The sequence below is a fragment of the Corapipo altera genome, unplaced genomic scaffold (assembly GCF_003945725.1).
Source record: "Corapipo altera isolate COAL_440 unplaced genomic scaffold, ASM394572v1 301, whole genome shotgun sequence".
NCBI classification, from domain to species: Eukaryota; Metazoa; Chordata; class Aves; order Passeriformes; family Pipridae; genus Corapipo; species Corapipo altera.
The window spans coordinates 1,867,429-1,886,687 of record NW_020884926.1 but is presented as its reverse complement, the minus strand read 5'-3'; the positions used below and the strand labels follow the sequence as shown (position 1 = coordinate 1,886,687).

At 51.0% G+C, this 19,259-nt stretch overlaps 1 protein-coding gene across 4 annotated transcripts in view; it reads right to left on the bottom strand.

Moving 5' to 3' along the window:
- Window positions 1–19,259, bottom strand: part of ACAP3 (ArfGAP with coiled-coil, ankyrin repeat and PH domains 3) — an 80,150-nt gene that overhangs the window by 43,608 nt on the left and 17,283 nt on the right. For all 4 annotated transcript variants that reach the window (XM_027658140.1, XM_027658143.1, XM_027658144.1 and 1 more), the window contains exon 2: window positions 1,441–1,498. In XM_027658140.1, coding sequence (XP_027513941.1) covers window positions 1,441–1,498 — 58 coding nt within the window. The remainder of the gene's footprint in view (window positions 1–1,440; window positions 1,499–19,259) is intronic.

Genomic DNA, 19,259 nt, shown 5'->3' with positions numbered 1-19,259 from the left:
CAGCCCCAAGGGGAGCAGTGGACATGAAGCATGGCATAAAATTCAGGGAATCTCTCTGCGACAGCCGCTGAGCCCATATCTCTGGGTGAATCATTTACACTGCCTTTCACCTCCACTTAAACAGGTGTTAAAAGGCTAATAATTTATAAACTAAGCGCTCAGGGGCACAGCAAAAGGCAGAGGAACAGTCAGGCCTTGGCAGTTTGCTGCTCTGCAAGAACCAGCCCTGCCAACTGTTTGGGTACCACTGACCAAGGTGCCCACCAAGCCCTGGAAAGGCTGCCCTGGGCAGAGGAGAGGAGCTGGGCCATCCAAGGGTGATTTGTTGGGAAAGGGGGTGATTGAATCTGGTTTAAAGTTACCCTCAGAGATCTAGTTTAAAGTCCAGTGGCTTTTGAGATGCAAACTCCAGCCTTCCCTGCCCTGGGGCCAAGCCTGATAAACCCATTGCTGACAGTGACCGAGCTCTTGCACTTCCACCCTCATCCTCCTCCCTCCAGGGCTGTTCCTGGCACACCAAGTCATTTACCTGGCAGCAGCAGGGCCAGAACCAGAGTAGTTTGCACCTTTTTCTTTAGGGCCTCAGCTTGGAGGGGAACAGACAAATCAAACCCCTGTGCAGCTCTCCCCCAGTGACACCAGGCAGCTCGTGCACACAACCATTTCAAGCAGCTTGATCAGTAAATAGGTTTTGTAGGACACAGCTTTGCCTAGGGCTTGTGGCTTCGACAAAGCCCATTTCTCCATCAGATGCAGGAGTTTTATCCCTTGTGAGCTCTGGGAGGGGATCTCACAGATAAAAAGCAAACAGCTCTTCTGGCTCGTCTTCGTCATTTCTCTCTGTTCTCCTTTAGAAGCAAATGTCTGATGTCTCTGGCAGCAGGAGGAGTGGGGGTGGAAAAGCCACCTCCCACCACAACCTGAGATCCAAACTACCAGCTGGATGTAAAGAATCTCCAGCACCAGTGCAAAATGGCCAAACTGGTCCCCGAGAGGGGATTTGCAGCATCAGATTCCAGCTGTGGTCTGAAGGTGCCCCTTGGTGACCTGCAATGTCTCCTCACCCCCCTGAGCTGGCACAGTGCTGTGAGGGCACCAAACACCTCCTGCCCCACTAATATCACAGGTAAGAAGGTGGAGAGGGGAGCAGACAGCACTGACAGAACTTGCCACAGCAGTGTCAGTCCCCTGGGGATCCAGGAGCGGAACAAGAAGCCCCACATTCCCCAGCAGGAGCCTTCTGCTCCTCCTCCCATCCCTCTGGCAGTCACAGAGAGGCCCTGCCAGGTACCTGTCAGCAGAGGGAGACCTGGTCCTGGTGACAAGCCCAGTGGGTTCAACATTAGTTCCCTGGCAGCTGGAGATGGGCTCAGGTTTTAGAGGAGGCTCAGGGACTCCTCAGCCCCTCCTCAGACACTGCCCTGAGCTGCCCCACCTCACCTTGTCAAGCTTTGCCTCGATCTCCACCACATCTGTCTCCACCTCATCGATGGTTGCCCTGCAATCAAACAGCAAAAAGGGATAATTAATTAACTGATGGCTTGTGGTGATTGGGAAACAGGTGAGTCAGGATCAGAGAGGCTGAGCTGGGAGTGCTGGAGGGGACGGGAGGAGGGATTGCTGTCCCCACTTTGGAGTTTCCTGCTGCTGCACACACTCAGGACTGAATTCCTCAGGAGAAGGAGGATCACACCTCCTCAGGAATGAATTCCACAGGGCTGGGGAAAGAGATGGGGATTATTTTATCTCCTGCCAGTGCCGTGGAGAAATTCAGGTGGGCTGTGGCAGCCACCCCCAGCAAAGTCATTCAGTGTTCTGACTCTGCAGGCAGTGCTGCTTAATTGGTAGCAATGCTAATTAACACAGAAACCACCACTGTTCCACCTCACCATCCATTCCCACCAGGCACAAATTCCTTGTCCCAGCACCACCAACCCCCATTTCCAGTCTGTAACTGTGCCTGAAGTGCAGCCAAGTGGCAGATTATGCCCTTTGGACCTCAGGAACCATCACTCCAGCAGAGCAGAGACACATCTTGGCCCTTTAGTCACCCAACAAACACCACAAGACTCTTTCACACACGTGGGGCTTTCCTTGGATACGGAGGAATCTGCTCCACGATTGCTGGGACAGTTCTCTCTCCACGTCACTGGACAGATGTGACAGTCAGAGGCCATCAGAATCCAGCTGCAGAGGTCACCAGGCCTCCCCCACCGAGTGAAATATTAACATGACATCAGGCATTTGCAAGAGGCATTCCCAGACTCAGGCATGTGCTGTGGAATGACTTTTTGGAGGCACTGCAAACCTGGGAGTGTTCCCTGGCAGAGCTGCTCCACAACCAGGACGGTTGTTCCTGCAACCACACACCTGGAAATGTGGTCAAACCTCACCCAGGGCATTCAATCCCAAATCTCACCTGCAAGGAGCTCCTGAACTTGGTGGGCTTGCAATTTTAAAAGGTTGGTTCCTGAAATGTCACACTCGGGCTTTAAAAAAAATAAAATCCAACCCTGAACAAGAATGACAGGGGAGAGAATCCATCCTGCTCCCAGCAAAAGGACAGGACACCCCCAGAGCAAAGGGAACAGCAAAACTGTGCCCCTGGGGCTCCTGCTGTCTTCAGTGACAGCCCAGGAATTGAAAAAAACACTCCAACACTTATCCCACCCTCTTCCCTGGGAGCAGCCTCCAGAATCCAACCCCCCCCCCCCCCCCTCAGCCCCCCATCATCCAGCCTGGAAATGAAATCCTGGTGCCTCCCAACGGGAGCAGAGCCTGCCTCGTGCCCGGGGCTCTGGCCACGATCGATCTGCTACCAGCTCTTTGAAAAGCCAGCCAAAAAAAGAAGCCTCTCTCTCTCTCTCTCTCTCCCAAATAATGCTGCTCTCTCCAGCCTTCCTGCCTCCCATATGGCTGCCCCACACAAATGGCAGCCTGGCTGTGCCTGGGGGGGGCAAAGCTTTGGAGAGAAAAGGAATAATTAAAGAGCTTCTTTCAGGCAATTTTTTATTTTTTTTTTTCTTCCTGTCTGTCTCTCTCTTTCTCTCTCTCTCTCTCTCTCACAGCTATTTTTGTTCTCTGGGTTTGGGAGTCGTGTGCCTTCATGCATCGTGCTCTTACTTGCCAGATTCAATTTTTCCACTTGGTTTTCTCTGTGCTTCTGATAGCTGGACACAAAAAACCAGCTAAAAAATATATATATATATATATATATTAAAAAAAAAAAAAAGGAGAGAGCTGGGATTTCTGGGGATGCTTTTCTTTTCAGGAAAGCAGGAGCAGCCATTGTTTAATCTGCAGAGGCGAGTCTGGCAGCATATTTCCTGCCAGAAGGTGGAGAGAGTATAATTTACTCCCCATTTTTATCATAACACATGGAAAGGAGTCGATATATTTGGACTTTGTGGAGGAGGAAGACGTTTTGGGTCTGGTATCTGCTAAGGGATGAATACAACTGCCTATGGCTGGGAGAGCATGAAATCTGAACTTTATATTTGCTGTGTGGACTTGATGTGAGAGGTTCCGAGCGTTTGATTTCAAGGATGGTGATCTCAGGGACTTACTCGGCTCCAGGACTGTGAGGGAGTTCCAGCTTCCTCACAGGGAGCAAAACTGAACATTTATCCCTCCTTTCCAGATCCATGGTGCCTTTGTATCCCAAGGAAGTCCCTGGGGAGGTGAATTATGAGGCTGAGATGTTGCTGGGGGTGGTGCAGCCACACATTCATTTTGGATAAGCTGAAAGTGGAAGACAAAAGGACCCCAGTCCTCCATCCTAACTCCTCCCATGTGTCTTTTCCCAGACTCCTGGTCTTGTTGGCCCAAGATTTTTCTTCCTACAGCCTGGCCCTTTGCATCTCAGGGCCTGATCAACACCTGATTTCCCATCCTTCAAGGGTACAACATGCCTGAGTTCCATGGAGTCCAAAATGCCCTTATCCTGCTCCCTGATGGCAGTTCCAGAGCTCACTGATCCTGCTTCCCTAGAAAAATAACAGCTTTCAGTGCAGCTCCCTGCAGAACACAAGCACTGGGCTAAAGCCTCTGCCAACCCCAAATTCCCAAATTTAAATCCTCCCACTCTTCCACCAGCTAAAAGGCAAAGCCCTCTCAGTTACACAACGGGCTGGGAACCTGGAATGACTCCCTGGGGATGAGTAAATGCCACCTCAGCAGAGCTGAGCTCCCAGTGCTCCATCCCGAGGGAATCCAGCAGGGAGATGAGTGGGAGTGGGAAGTGGCACATATGATCCCTGGCCAGCCCACACGCCACGTCCACAGCGTTTGTGCCTCCTGACACAGACAGGGAAGCCCAGGCAGAGGAGGCAGCTGCCCTGGGATGCTCAGCACACGCTCTCCCAGCTGCAGGAATCCCGCTGGGAAACCGAGGGATTCTCCCGAGAGGGAATTGAATCCCTTCACCAGCAAAAAAAAAAAATAAAAAAAAAAAAAAAAAAAAAAAAATAAATAAAGCCAAGTGCCAGTGGCTGGGCAGCTCAGAGTCATGGCCTGGCTGGGTGCCCTCTGTGTTTCCTGGTGCTCTTCCTGCTCATGCCCTGCCAGCCCTTGGGCCGTTTCCGTCAGGAGGGGAGAGAAAACAATCCCCGGCCTCATCTGCTTGAGTGGAGCCCTTCCAGCTGAAGAGATGAGGCTTGGGTTTCCTCACCCAGAGAAAGCAGCAATTCCCCACAGTCCAGAGGGCTCTGCACTGTGCCTTTTTTTCTTTTGTCCTTCAAAGAATCCCACTCGGAAGCGGGATTTTTACGGGACTAAAATCTCACCAGGCAGGAATGATGAGCTGTGCTGCTGTCAGAGCATCACATCTGCCCTGCACCTCCCTCTGCCTTGTCCTACCCACAGTCCCAGCCAAAGAAACACCAGCAAAAGAAACACTTGCCTCCAAAAAAAGTGATCAACGCAAAGTCCGTTGGAAAACTATTGTGGAAATCAAGTCATTGGCACCACAAGCTGAGTGGGAGAATGTGGGAGCCTAAAACTGGAGTTTATTTTATATAAGCTGTGCTCAGAGTGCAGCTGGGAGGATAGGGCTGGCCAAAACCAGAGGGAAATGCCACCCTGACTGAGGGTACTGGTGGGGATGGGTCCCTTTTTAGCTGGGTTATTGTTAATTATCAATAATCACCGTTTGCTCCTGTAACAAAAGAGATGGATGATGACTGCAGCAATGAGCAGCCCAACACAGAAATCATCTCTGAGCCTCAACTTCCCCATTGCTGAACTGCTAAACACTGGCTTCCCAGGGAGACTGTGAGTATCCAGGGATGAATCCAAGTGCTGGGGATGCTCAGGTGACACGAGCTGACTACAGCAAAGCCCAGTCATGTCTTCAATTAATGAACCTCAGCATTAAATAATCTCATGTTACCACAGCTGAGGCGTGGACTGGTCACCAGACATTGCTCAGAGAGGCCTGGCTGCATTTTTCCCATTGCTTTTTCTCCCTGCTGGAACAGTGGTCGTGGCTTTTTTCAGCATTTCTTTGTGAGCTGAGGGGCTTTGACACCAACACACACGTGTGCTACGTGAAGGCAGAAACCCAACACCGAGCTGGGTATTAAAAAGTAATAAAATGACCTAAAATTGCTCGGTTACCTCTGGCAACCACATGAAGAAGAGAAGCAAAGGCACACAAAGTGTAATTCTGAACTATTGGCTGCTATAATAGTGACTGCTTATCCCTGCAGCTGTCAAAGCAGCTCACAAAGCTGCCTTAATTAACCATGCCCTTCTTTTTCCTTGGGAAGTGCATTTGGCTTTCCTCCCTTTTCTGGCAGGGAAACTGAGGCACGATAATACAAATACAGGCTGGGCACAGAGTGGCTGGAGAGCAGCCAGGCAGAGAGGGAGCTGGGAGTTTGGATGGACAGGAAGCTGAACAGGAACCAGAGTGTGCCCAAGGGGACAAGAGGGCCAATGGATCCTGGTCTGGCTCAGGAACAGTGTGGCCAACAGGTCCAAGGAAGTGATTCTGCCCCTGGACTCAGCGCTGGTGAGGCCACCCCTGGAGTGCTGTGTCCAGTTCTGGGCCCTCAGCTCAGGAAGGACATTGAGGGGCCGGAGCAGGTCCAGAGAAGAGCAACGAGGCTGGGGAAGGGACTGGAGCACAAGTGCTGTGAGGAGAGGCTGAGGGAGCTGGGGCTGTTCAGCCTGGAGAAGAGGAGGCTCAGGGGAGACCTCCTCACTCTCTGCAATTCCCTGACAGGAGGGGGGAGCCAGGGGGGTTGGTCTCTTCTCCCAGGCAACCATCAGCTGTGCCAGGGGAGGTTTAGGTTGGATATTGGGAAGAATTTCTTTGCAGAGAGGGTGCTCAGCCATTGGAATGGGCTGCCCAGGGAAGGGGTGGATTCTCCATCCCTGGAGGTTTTTAAGGAGAGACTGGATGTGGCATCAGTGCCATGGGCTGGGAACCACAGTGGGGTTGGATCAAGGGTTGGACTTGATGATCTCAGAGGTCCCTTCCAACCCAGCTGATTCTGTGATTCTGTGATTCTGTGATCTTGGGGCTGATCCCGCCGGGAGCGACATCAGCAGGACACGTGGGATCCAGGCCAGCTCCCATCACAGTCAGTGGGAAGATATCCCTGCAGCAGGAGCTTCTGGAGATCCTGCTTCCCTCCCTCTCCCTCCACTGGTGCCAGCTCCAGCTCGGGCTGATTTGTGTCTCTCACACGTGTGATGCAGCTACTACATCGTGTTCCCACTCCCTTACAAGCCTCCCTATTTCTGGCCATAAAAGCCTCCCCCCTCTCGAGGGGAGGGGAGGGAATCTGGAGCCCTTGAGCTCCCACCTGGGAGCCAGCTGTTCCCAGCTGCTGCTCTGGGCACTCCCAGGCTCCCTGAGATCCAAACCTCGGATGAATCCCACCCGAACCAGGAGCAACCCCGCAGTCAGAGCAGTGCTTTTATACCTTTAGGGCAAGTCCTAAAAACCCCACCTTGCCCCCAGGAAGGCCTGCAAGGACACAGGCATAAACCCACTTTGCTCCCAGGAACAGCAATGACTGTCAAATCCAGGGAAAAGGGCTAATCCATGCCTGGCAGTGACACCTCCTCCATGGGAACATCTTCTGTGGGCAGGGAAAGGGCTGCTGTGTGAGCCTGATGTGTTTGGAAGGGAGAGCCCCGGGCACATCCAGGGCAGAGACAACATTCTCCAGGCACCCAGAGCATCCAATATCCCTGTTTGATCCAAACCAGGCTGCTGCAGGCCCTACCTGTCACTGCAGGGATGTTCAGGCTCTCCCTCAGTTAATGTTGTGGCACAGGGGGAAAGCTGGGATTTCCAGAGCTCAGGGCAGGAAACAGGAACTCCCGTGGCTGGTGGCCACAGCACCCACAGGAGCCTTTATCAGTCTCTGTGCCTCATTATTGCTCTTAAAAGACAGAGGAAAATAATTCCTTCCCACTCTCACAGGAGTGTTTGGAGGGTTTCATAAATAATAACAGTGGCAAAATGCTCAGAGAGTCAGGAGCTGTAGGTGTGCAAAGCAGAGTAGTCATTATTATTATTATTATTATTATTATTGTTATTATTGTTATTATTAAATCTGACTGAGTTCTATTAGAAATGGAGTGGAACCAGCATCTGCCTTGGTGAGGTGAGCTCTGCCCTCAACTAAACAAGGATATTTGGCCCAGACACAAGTCATTTCTCATTCAGCTGCTTCTTCCAGAACCATCAGCAGCCAGACAAGGTCACTGACAGCTGGCAACCCCCCCAGCTTTCTCCAGGAATTAAAATAAACGTGTTCCTTTAAGAAGTTTTGGGATTTTAAGTTCCACATCCTCACTATCTGCAAGATCTTGCATTTCTGGAGGTTTTATCTGAGCCAAGCACTGATTGTCAGTGGTCACTCTTTAGATTTTAAGATAGTTCTGAGTGATTCATCTTTTATTAGTTACTAACCTCCCTAAATATCGATCTGAAAGCCTCTGTGCCCTGCAGCATCCGCTGCTCTTCCTCCTTTCTTCCAGAGAATAAGTACACTTTGCATGTCTGTCAATGGGAGCAGACAGCACCATGGCAACAGCTCCATGGTGACAATATCCATGACAGCCAGATCCTGCACTTGCCTGGCTCCCCATTCCCAGGGATTTGCAGGGCTTTTTGCATTTGCTCATGGAAATGGCACGGGACTGGTTTAGGAGACAGTTCAGTGCAGCCAAAGGTCTCCGAGGGTGAGGGGCAGAGGATACAGGATAGTGCTGGAGATGGGAATTCTAAGGAGTAATGGAACTGGACATGAAATTCCAGCTCAGCATCCCACCTCAGCTGGAAAGAGGATTTGAGAAGTAACTGAAGAGCTGCCCTGGATGAGAATTCCTTCCATTAATGCCAGGCATTCCTGAAACAAATCTCTCTAAAACATGGATGGAGCCTGGGTGCTCACGTTTCACACATCCCACAGCTTAGGGGGGAATTTAAGATACAAAAATGGGACTCATCTTGGGGAACTTCAAAAAGCAAATAAGCACAAAAGTCCCCTGAGCTCTGGGCTGGACTCCTGCTGGAAAAGTCAACCCAGAACTGGGAAGAGGGATGGTGAGGAGTAAAACCAACCAGAAGTCAAGAAGAATATGTGGAAAAAAGACTCCGCTGACAGAAAACTTTCCCATCCCCAGCCCTGATGCTCTGTCAGCAAAGAGTGGCTCAGACCCAGCACTAATCCCTGCCATGCACACCAGTTACACCCAGAGCTAAAGAGTGTTAATTTAGGATTAAGTCACACCTGAGGCTTTAGGGGCTCCCTGGATGCTGGTCAGGATGCTCCTGCCATCTGTTTCTCCTTTGCTTCTTCCCTATTCCCTCTCCCAACCAGCCCTTCACCCCAAGCACCCACACGTGGTCCAGGCACAGCCCTGTCCCCTGCTCACTTAAAAATCAGGAGCCACCTCTTTCAAGCTCAACCAGACTCTCCCATCACATTCCCACCAACCCCAATCCTTAATCCTTGTTCTTCCACACCTTCATTCACCCTCTTCAGAACCTGGCTCTCCTCCTGGTTGGGGGAGCACAAAAAAAAGCCCCCAAGAAACAGCCTGGATAGCTGAAAACTCTGCACACAACTGAGGAAAGTCAGATCCAATGTATTCCTGCTGGTGCCTTGGTTTAAGTTGGCTGAAGGGAGCTGCTTTCATGGCCTTGAGCCTGATGTGCACAAATTACTGACAGCACATGAACATCACTGTCCTCACTTGTCTCTCACTGTCCCTCTTTCCTTCCAGAGATGAAGCAGTTCAGCTGGTGTTGACTCCCCTGGGCCTCAGGGACTGTTGTTCCTTCATCAACAGCAGGATCAGGATAAAGTGGATTAAAACTCAGCTGGGGTTTAAAGACCAGTAACTTCAGTGATGCTGAAATCCTATTTCAGAGCAACGAGTTCACAGAACTACAGAATATCCCGAGTTGGAAGGAACCCACAAGGATCATCGAGTTCTCACAGTGGAAGCTTCATTTCTCTTTCTCTGGATCAGTGGGAAAACCCTGCATTTAACACCAGGAGGGTGAAATCCTGTCTTTCTTACCCTTGGAAGGGCTCCTGGTTTTACTGACAACACTCTGGATCAGGAGACAGCACAGAAAAATCCCCTCCATCAGCCCCTGCTGCTGCCTGCTCTCACCTCTCCTCTTGAAGGTTCATTTGCTCCCTTCAGATTCTTGGGAAAGGCAGCCTGTTCCCTTGTCCCCTCGTTATTTATCCCCTTTTATCCCTCCCTCAGCTCCCAGTCTGGCTGCAGTGGGGGAGGGAGCTCCCGCAGTCCCCACTGGCTGCAGCACTCTCACAAAGGAAAAGTCAGTGTTTATCTGCTCCTTTGGTGTGTACACGGCTGCCCTGCTTCCAGCTCAGCCCAGAAGTCTCGCTGTAGCTGGAATGAACACTTTAGAATACAGTATTCCAAGGGTGGGTCTGAGCAGGCTGGTGGCCGGGAGCAGGAGTCCCGGAGCCAGGGGCTGCATCCTCACCTCTGGCAGCGCCTCAGGCCTCAGCCGTGTCAGCAGAACTAACCCGTCATTCCCTGCCTCGGCTTTCCCTGCCTGGGAAAAGGAGCTGCTTCCACGGGAGCTGGGCTGTGACAGCTGGGACACCCTCGGAGCCCTTCAGGCGGGAGACGCCGCGAGGAGATTTACTCCCAATATTGCCAGAGATTTATTAACACACCCCCGGTGCTGACAAGCCAACAGCACAAACGCTGCGCTCCGTGCAAACGCTGACCTAGATTTTGAGGAGTTCTGCTGGAATCTGGCACATGGGATGCTCTTGCTCGCCGGCTTTTGAGTCAGCAGCATCCACGTCAGCAGGGAGTGCACGGTTACCTCTGGGGTGGGCCCTTGGCAGTGCCACTCCGCGTTTCACAGAGGAGAAAAAAAGTTTATTTTTGCTTTTCCCCCCCCCCCCCCCCCCAAACTGAAGGCAGAACATCTGCCAGGGGCAGAACGAGGTTTGGAACAACCCCTTGGCACTTCAGCTTCATTAGCACCGGGACAGGGCAGTGCTGCTTGTAAATGCCTGTGGTACAGGGTGAGCACAGGGTGGCACAGACCAGCCTTGTGATGCCAACAGTGACCTGGCTGCGAGGGAAAGAAATTCCCACAACACACCAGTTGAGTTTCCAGTGGAGAGGAGGAGGACAGAGCTCCTTCCCGAGCCCTGCAGGGAGCGGGTGTCTCCTCACTCATTGTACACATGACTAATCATCTTGCTTCATCAGGTTAAGGAGAGAGGTCTGGTTTTACAAGAATACACTTGTTTTCTTCCTGATTTCTGTCTGTGTGAGGGATTGGCTCCTGGTGCTGGACTCTCATGGTGCTGGTCCTCACAGAGCTGCTCCTCTGCATGTCCTGCCTGCAGGGCTCCCTTGGAGCATCCAGGCTTGTCCCAGCCCTTGCCTGGCTCTGGCAGGGCCACAACCACAAGGATCCTTGGCTGGGAGTCCTGACAGCACCCACAGCACCAGGAAACCTGCAGGAGAGACTTTTTGAGGAGAAGGTTTGCTCAGAGGCTCGAGGTCTCTTGACAGGTTGCCAAAGGACCAACAACCTCCTGCTCCACACGGGAAGGCCAAGGCAGGGAACTGTCCCACATGCTCACACTGCAAGGACTGAGAGCAGCTGCTGCCAGGGCACTGCTTGGTACTCTGAAAGCAAAATCCGGGGAGAAAGCAGCCAAAGGGGTGTTACCACCACAAAGGCTCAGGGGGACAGTCCTGGAGCCAGCCCTGCCTTGCAGGGCATGAGACACCAAATCCTCCAGCAGATACTGCCCTGTAAACCTTCCCCCCATCCCAAATCCGATGGGATCTCACACATGTGCCCAGTGCTGGGCACGTGCTTCACCCAGCTCACTAAGCTGGAACAGGAACCAGAGTGAGGAAAGAAATGTCTTTGCAGAACCAGTTGCACGGGTACAGCCAGTAAATGAACCAGATCCAGAGATGTGCCCAGTCAGGAATAAACTCAGGAGTTAATGGCACACACTGCTGCCCTTAAACCCCTGGGTGCCAAGGCTGAGCTGGCACACACAGATGCCTCTTGCTAAACTGGGTATCAGAAGCAATCCTGGTTTGCTGTGGCCTTGCTCCACCTGCATCACTTGGCATTAAAGAGCTCACTAACAACCTGGAGTCCCACAAAAATGCCACCCACAAAGCCACAGTGTTTTCACATCGTGGCTGAGCATCCCAGGCCAGCCTAAACAAACTGAGGAAAAGAGCTGTCACCCCCAGGCCCCTGCGGGTCAAACTGCAGGTTGTTAAATTTCTCTAAGTAAATAAAAATATTTTCGCTGCACTGTTATGGAGACGAAAGAAGGGTAAAGCCAGGCACGAGAGGGAGGAGGAGGTATTTTGGAGGTCTGCATGACCATTGCCCAGATATCCTTGCCCATGGAACACTTCCAGCAGACACTTCCAAACACAGGACATATCTAAAACCAAGAAGTATGAAATCCTTCTTATTTGCCTGTGGGCTTTTCTCTGAGACCATAAATTCTTTGATTCCTCTGTGCCCCACGTGATCACTTGTCAGCAGAAGCTGCAACTTGACAAAAAAAATCAAATATCACAAATTAATTATCAACTCCTAATTTTGCCAGCAAGTGAAAGCAGACAGGCTGGATCTGCTGGCACGGGGCACTGAGCACACATCCCCCACTCCTGCCACAAATATCATCCTTAACACTGAGCCAGAAGGGCAGGACAGATGCAGAATCAGGGTGCAGTGGCTGTAGGTGGGTGATGAACTGCAGAATTGACTGTTAAATGTCTACATATTAAATGAAGGCATTAAATCACATCCTAAACCCGCACAGTGAGGAATCAGACCCTGCAGCTGAAGGATGCAGATCTTGCCACTGATCTACATCAAATTAGAGGACATCAGGAGGGATTAAATAGGTTTTTAATTCAAAACCAAATCTGTTTCATGCAAAATCCTGTAGCCTCGCACCTTGCTGGTAACAGTGTGGGGTGGCAGGTAAAGTCAGGGCCTACAGCTCACGAGAATTCCACAGAAAAGTAGTTTTGGAAAGAAAAAAAAAGCCGCACTGGCAGATGTTGTGTGGACTCTGCTACACTGCAAAGGCTCCTGCCTCGAACCAGAAAGAGCTGGACTGCGGATCTTGTTTAGTCTATGATGGTTATTGCCGTGGAGAGAGCTTTGTTTTACTCCTAAATACTCCTTCTCCCACACACAGGCAGGACCACAGTGCACACGCAGAGTTTGGCAGCAGTGTTTGAAACCTCGAGCTGGAATGCAGAAGGGATTTCAGGGATCGATGGGAACAGGCAGGGGAAAGACACGGCGGCAAGAACAGGAGAGGCTGCAAACCCAGAGGGGGCCAGGAAACCAGGCAGAGAGGGTGGGTCAGCAAAGGGAAGGGGAGAGAAGCGAGGGGAAAGTGCTTCTCTGCCTCTCCAGGGTTTGAGCTCACACAGAGCCCATGGGAAGCTGCTGGTTGGCACCAGCTGGGAATGCAGCCCCCGGATCCAGTTCCGCAGCCTCGCAGCCCAGAGAGCTGTGCCACAAAGCTCTGCCAGGCCAGGCTTTGCTTCCTGTGCCACTCAGTGTTCCAGAACCCCCCCATGCACCTGGGCTGGCTCTGGAGCCTCCTCTGAGGAGCCAAAGGGGAGAGAGAATGTTGAGAAAGCCCCATTCAGTGAGGCAGGGCAGGGAAAACGCTCCCGCTGCCAGTGGCAGGTGTCCCTGTGGCACAGATAAATGTCCCCCTGGCTGGGAACACACACTCCCCACACACCCCCCCCCACACACACACTCCGGCTCTTGTTCCAATTATTCCCATTAGCTGTGGAACAGGAGCCCATTCTGGGGGCAGGGGATCATCTTGCACTGATTGCTGCCTGTCCCCTGCCTCGCCGGGGCATTGGGAGCTCACGAGCCGCCGCTGGCCCCGCACGTGGAGCGCTGGCACACCCGGGGACAGGGACAATGCCCTGCCCTGTGGCCACAGCCACAGGAACTCCATTGTGCTCCCCAACACTGGGGCTGTGTTCCCCTTGGCCGGTTCTCCCGGCTCCGTGAGGATTCCCGACCCTCTGCCAAGGCTGAGCCTCGCCGGCCTTTTCACGCCGGGGTTTCGCTTCCCCGTTTCCCAGCACGGCGCTGGTGCCCGTCCAGCTCCACTGGCAGGGGCCACATTCCCAGCTCCCCATCCTGCTGGAAGCCCTGACCCTACAGAACCCCCGGATTTCTCCCCTGTGACCCCCAAAAGGAGCCTGGTTTGCATGAGAAACATGGCACTTAGCGCTGCTTCCCACAGCCTTTGGGAAGTGTTTTCCTGCTCACCCTGCAGGGTCATTGGGAAAATCCACCTCCCAGAGGGTGTTTTTTTATTGCTCAAACCCCTCCCCTAAGTGCTGTGATGCAGGTAAAACAGGGGAATCCTAGGAATGCTGCTGGGATAAACATTATCACCCAAATCAGTGCCAAAATGCCATGGGAACTCATGGATTTGCAGTCTGGAAGCAGCAGGGATGGTCAGGACTGTCCAGTCATGCCTGCATCACCCAGAAACATCCCAGTGGTCACTCCAAGACCTGATTCTACTCTGCCAATATCTGTTTCCAGACAGAAGGAATTCTTTTACCCCTGAGAGCAGTGACATCCAGAACTAAACTCCCTGGGAAGAGACACTGATGTCCTTTCCATGTGCACCCTTACCCTGCCTCACCCTTCAACATCATCTCTTCCTAACATGGAACCTAAACCTCCCCTGACACCAGGATCTCTCTCCCAGCCACAGAAGGAGCTGTGTCCCATTATCTAAGGCAGAGAGAGCATCTACCACTTTCCCTGGATAATCCCTTAATTAGTGTGGCCTCCAAAATAATCCTATTGCACGGGGTTTACACGCAGCCCAGTTTAAAACAAGCCACAGATCCCAGGGAAATGGCCAGTCTGACACTCCTGGGTGTCATTGTATTAGCTGATTAGTTCCCTTTTCTATCTGTTGTGCCCAACCCTCCCAATCTTTCCACAGCACTAATGGACCTTTTGGTTAATAAATCACAGCTTGCTGGGCTGAAAGGCCAGAAGATATTTCCCAGATCCATTCCAAGCTGGCACCCAGGAACAGCTTGCAGGCAGCACCCTTTGCAAGGAAAATCATTTCCATGCCAGCAGCTCCATCCTCCCCGTGGAGGCTGAAGGAGCAGGATGGGGATTAAGACATCATTAGCTTGGCCTCTTGTAGGAGAGTGGGAAGAAATGTTGTTACTGATTCATGAAGACAGATAAGGAAACAATTGCTCTGCTTATCCGACTGTGGCTGGGAGTCAGGGATCTGTGTGTGCCCTAAAGCACTGGGAAATGAGCTCTCACCACATCCTGCATCCACACAGGAATCAGGGGCACTGCAGGAATTACACCAGGGGGTCTGGTGCTTCAGGCAGTTAAAGAAAGCCCTGAGGAGCAAGAAAAGTGCTGCCTGAAATCAAACCCCTGGGGCTGCCAAAAAAAAAAAAAAAAATTAAAAAAATTAAACCAACCTGTCCTTTGGGGCACAATAACAGTTATTCTTTCTCCTTTCTCTCTCTCAGTGCACGCACATAAATATGTGCACTGCCCTTTTAACTGCAAATACTGAGCAGCTCTGGGAGGACAATGTCTGGAAAGGTTTCCTCCCATTGCCAGAAGAAACAAATGTCTTGTGTGAGAGATGCTGGCTGTGGGGAGAGAGGGGGCTGGGTTTGGATTTGGCTCTGAATGTTTTTTCTCTCCCCTCTTCCCACTCCCTGTTTCTCCTCTGATTCACAAGGAAACCACAAAGCAAACTCAGGGCTGAATGAGACTTGGTTTTGTGAATGTTCTGGCTTTTTTTTTTTTTCCTTTGGACATTCACTTCCTCCCCCTCCAGCCCAAATCTCCTCCTTTTTTCCAAGCAGCCCAACACAAACTCTGCAAACTTCCCCCAGTGTAAACACCACCAAAACCTGGCCTCGTATTTCATTTCCTCTGCAGAAGCCACTGGGAGTTAACAGTGATGGACAAAGGCAAATTTCAATGCTCTCTCCTTTGGTCCAATCCTATTTAATTTCAACTCTTCCAACACCTTCATGTGAGGACAGACTTGGAGGAGCAAAAGCCCAGAGTTACTCAGAGCTTTGAGCTGTGCAATCCAGGAGGTGAATCCCTCTGTCTCTGCAGGGACCTTCTCTGAGAGGCACCTCCCAAGGTGACCCTCCACCCTCAGCATCTCACCCTCACCACGTCACCAGGAGGCCCTGCCCTGCTCCACTGCAAAATCCAGCAGAACCAACTTAAATTACCTTTTAGAACACATTTTATATACTTCAGCCTGTGTCTACTCCATAATGGGATTTGAGGGATTTTTTTTTTTTTAAAATTTCACAAGCCACCCACGTTATTTCCACAGGCCTTTAAAAATTCCAGCCTTGGATCATCAGCTTTAAAGTGAGATTAATCCCCTGCCTAACAAAGAACTGAGGGAAGAACTCTGTTAATGCTTATTTGCAAGGTCTGGATGATACAAGGATGGACTAATCCGAGTGGAAAGGCTGAAAAAAAATCCTCTGCAAAGCACTGGCTGGAATTGGTGTGTTTTAACCAAGGCTTCCTTTTCCTGGGAAACAGGTTCTCCTGCTCAGGGCTGAGTAGGAGGGATCACACATCAAAGGCTTTGCTTATGCAACCACGGGGGCCAAGAGCAACTTCAGCCTGGGATGGCACAGAATCCCTGGGGTGTCACATCCCTGGGGTGTCACATTCCCCCTGGGAATTTTCTGGAGGGGGAAAAAAGTATTTTCTGGAGGGAAAAAAAAGTATTTTCTGCAAGAATTCTTTGGCAGAACTGGTTTATCAGAGTGAAACATTTCATGAGACAGGGGTGAGATGGGGAATGTTCCATTCTGGAAGGAGAAGATGGACCAAGATGTTGTGTTTCCATCACTCTGGGACTCAGCTCTTTGAATTCTAAGTTTCACAGTAAGATCTGAGCCCAGCTGGAAAGGGAACCACAGTTTTCAAGTGAAAAATTACTTTGGAATTTCACAGAATCACAGAATCATTCAAATTGGAAAAGACTTTTGGAGATCATCAAGTCCAACACTAAACCACGTCCTCAAGTGCCACATCCACACGATTTCTGAACACTTCCAGGGATGGTGACTCCACCTGGGCAGCCTATTCCAATGCTTTTACAACCCTTTCCATGAAAAAAAACCTACCACTTCCTAATATCTAATCTAAACCTCTCCTGGCACAACCTGAGGCCGTTTCCTCCCCTTGTTTTCACATCCCAGGAGTTTCTCGGACCGATTTTTAAAGGCCACATCGCTTCTGAAATAAAAATTGGGGGGAAAAAAAACCAAAAAAACCCACAGAAATTCCTGCAAAGCTGCACTCCCAGCTCGGAGAAAGCCCTGGGAATGCTGTGCAGAAGAACCTGTCACACTAAGGGGCTAATGAGGGATCTGTGTAACAGGAGCTGGCAAGCATAAGGAAGATTTCACACCCTTCCTGCCATGAATGGGAAGAACCATTCACTCAGGAATCCTCAATCACTCCCTTTGTGTCCAGGGCTATTAATATCTTTACATGACTAGTCGAGCCACGGGCTAAGCTTTTGTGTCTTGGCTACTAATTAATGGTTGCAAAACACACACAGAGGTCACACCCATCAGGAAAGAAAGGGCTGGTGTGGGGTTACTCGCAGGAGTAACTGCAGACTCTCCAGGTGGACTGAAAACATGTGTTTGATATATAGAATGTCACAGAAAGACTGCAGACTCTCCAGGTGGACTGAAAACATGTGTTTGATATATAGAATGTCACAGAAAGACTGTCACACCTCCAGGGAGTTTAAGGAGATAAGGCAGCTAAAGAGTGAGAGAAACAGAGCCACGGGAGAGGGAATGTTATCCAAGGAAATCAAAAGGAGAATAGAATTTATCCACCTGATCCCTCGGCCTGTGCTTAAAATCATAGAAGCACAGAAGGTTTGGGTTGGAAAGGATCTTAAGCTCATCTCATTCCATGGGCAGGGACACTTTCCACTAGCCCAGGTTGCTCCAAGCCCCGCCCAACCTGGCCTTGGACACTTCCAAGGATGGGAAGTCACACTTCATGCCATTTCTATCAGCCATCAGTGAACATCTCTGCCCACTGGAATGGAGATCCAGCTGCCTTTGGTTTAATTAAGGAAGGCCTTGGGAAGCAGGAGCACTGCCCACCAGAGTGCTTTGTTCCAAAGGGCCCTTTCTTCCCCACATCTCTGTCCTGATGATCCCAGAAGATCAACACTGGGAATATTTCACCCTGTGCCTCATGCAAAGAGGTGACTGAGCACTGAGTTAAACAAGCCCATGCCAGTGTTCAGCTGGCACGAGCCGCTGGCAAGATGTACCTGTAAGCTGGATAATCCACCTGCAGTGCCACTGTTCTGGCCATCCCACAGGGATCCATGGGATAACCACTTGCCAGGCCAAGGATGCTGTCCAGGCACAGCCACCTGCCACACTTTTGGGTTCACTTACTGATAAGTGGTGGCAAGAGAAGAGTTTGTGACTCCAACAGAAGTCAGGGTGTGTTTAGAGACCCCAAGCCATGGACTGCTCATGGAGGAGTCTCTGAACCCCCCTGTTTTCCAGTCTCCTGCACAACCAACACCCTCTCCCTGCACAGGGAGGAGGAGAAGGCAGAGCCCTGAATGAGATGTCCTGGAAAGAAACGGGCCAAGGAGACAAGAGTTCATGTGGGGAGGAGTTGCCTGGGTTTGATTTGAGGCTGAGTCAAGGCCAAGCCACGGCCCTGGATTCTCCATCACTGAGATCACACAAGACTGGGAAAACAACTGACCCAAAACTCCTCAAACTGGTGACTGTGACACACCAAACAACCCCAGAGGCACCAAACCCAGCCTTCCTCCCACCCAGCACCGAGGGGGCATTGACCTGTTTGCATCCAGAACCCCCTCAGGGGCTGACACAGGAATGATCCAACAGCACTCCAGGACCTGGATGTGCAGGGAAAACACCCTCTGAGTTATCTCCACATTTCCAAGGTTCCCTGGGCAGGGACAAGCTCATCCCTCAGAGCTGCCAAACCTCACCCTGTGCTCATTTTGGGGAGGATTTCTACACTTTCAGGTGATGTGAAATAAAGATCACCTGGAATAAGAAATAGGTGGATGCTCCTTCTGTGTGACAGCACCCAAATTTATGCCACAGCTGAACAGGAATAGTGGCTGTGGTTGTTTCTGGAGCTCAGTGTGCCCTCAGCACTCCATCCAGGCAGGCAGATCCTTCAGCTCTGACCCTTCCCAAAATTGTGCTATCAGTCTGAAAACATCCACAAAACCCCAGACCTGCTGCTGATCTCTGTTTCCCTTTTCTGCTCAGAAGTGACAAAGCAGAAAGCAGCTCCTGCCTCACATTCCTCCAAGCCCACAGGAAACCATAAATCAGGGGGAAAACACAACTTGCAAATGGCCAAACACCAGGATGGGCCCAGGGGCTGGGGAAAGGGAAATAGGGAACCAGCAAAACCAGCCACAAAGTGGGCACCAAACCCACACCTCCACCTCAGCTAGGACGGGTCCTGCTCCCAAAAATAAAGGAGAACTGAGAGGGAGGGCAACTAAAAAGTCTTCCCCTCCTTCAAGGGAGCACATATAGACACATATAGATCTATATTCTGCATTTCTGCCTAGTCTGTAATAATAATAATAATAATAATAATAATAATAATAATAATAATAATA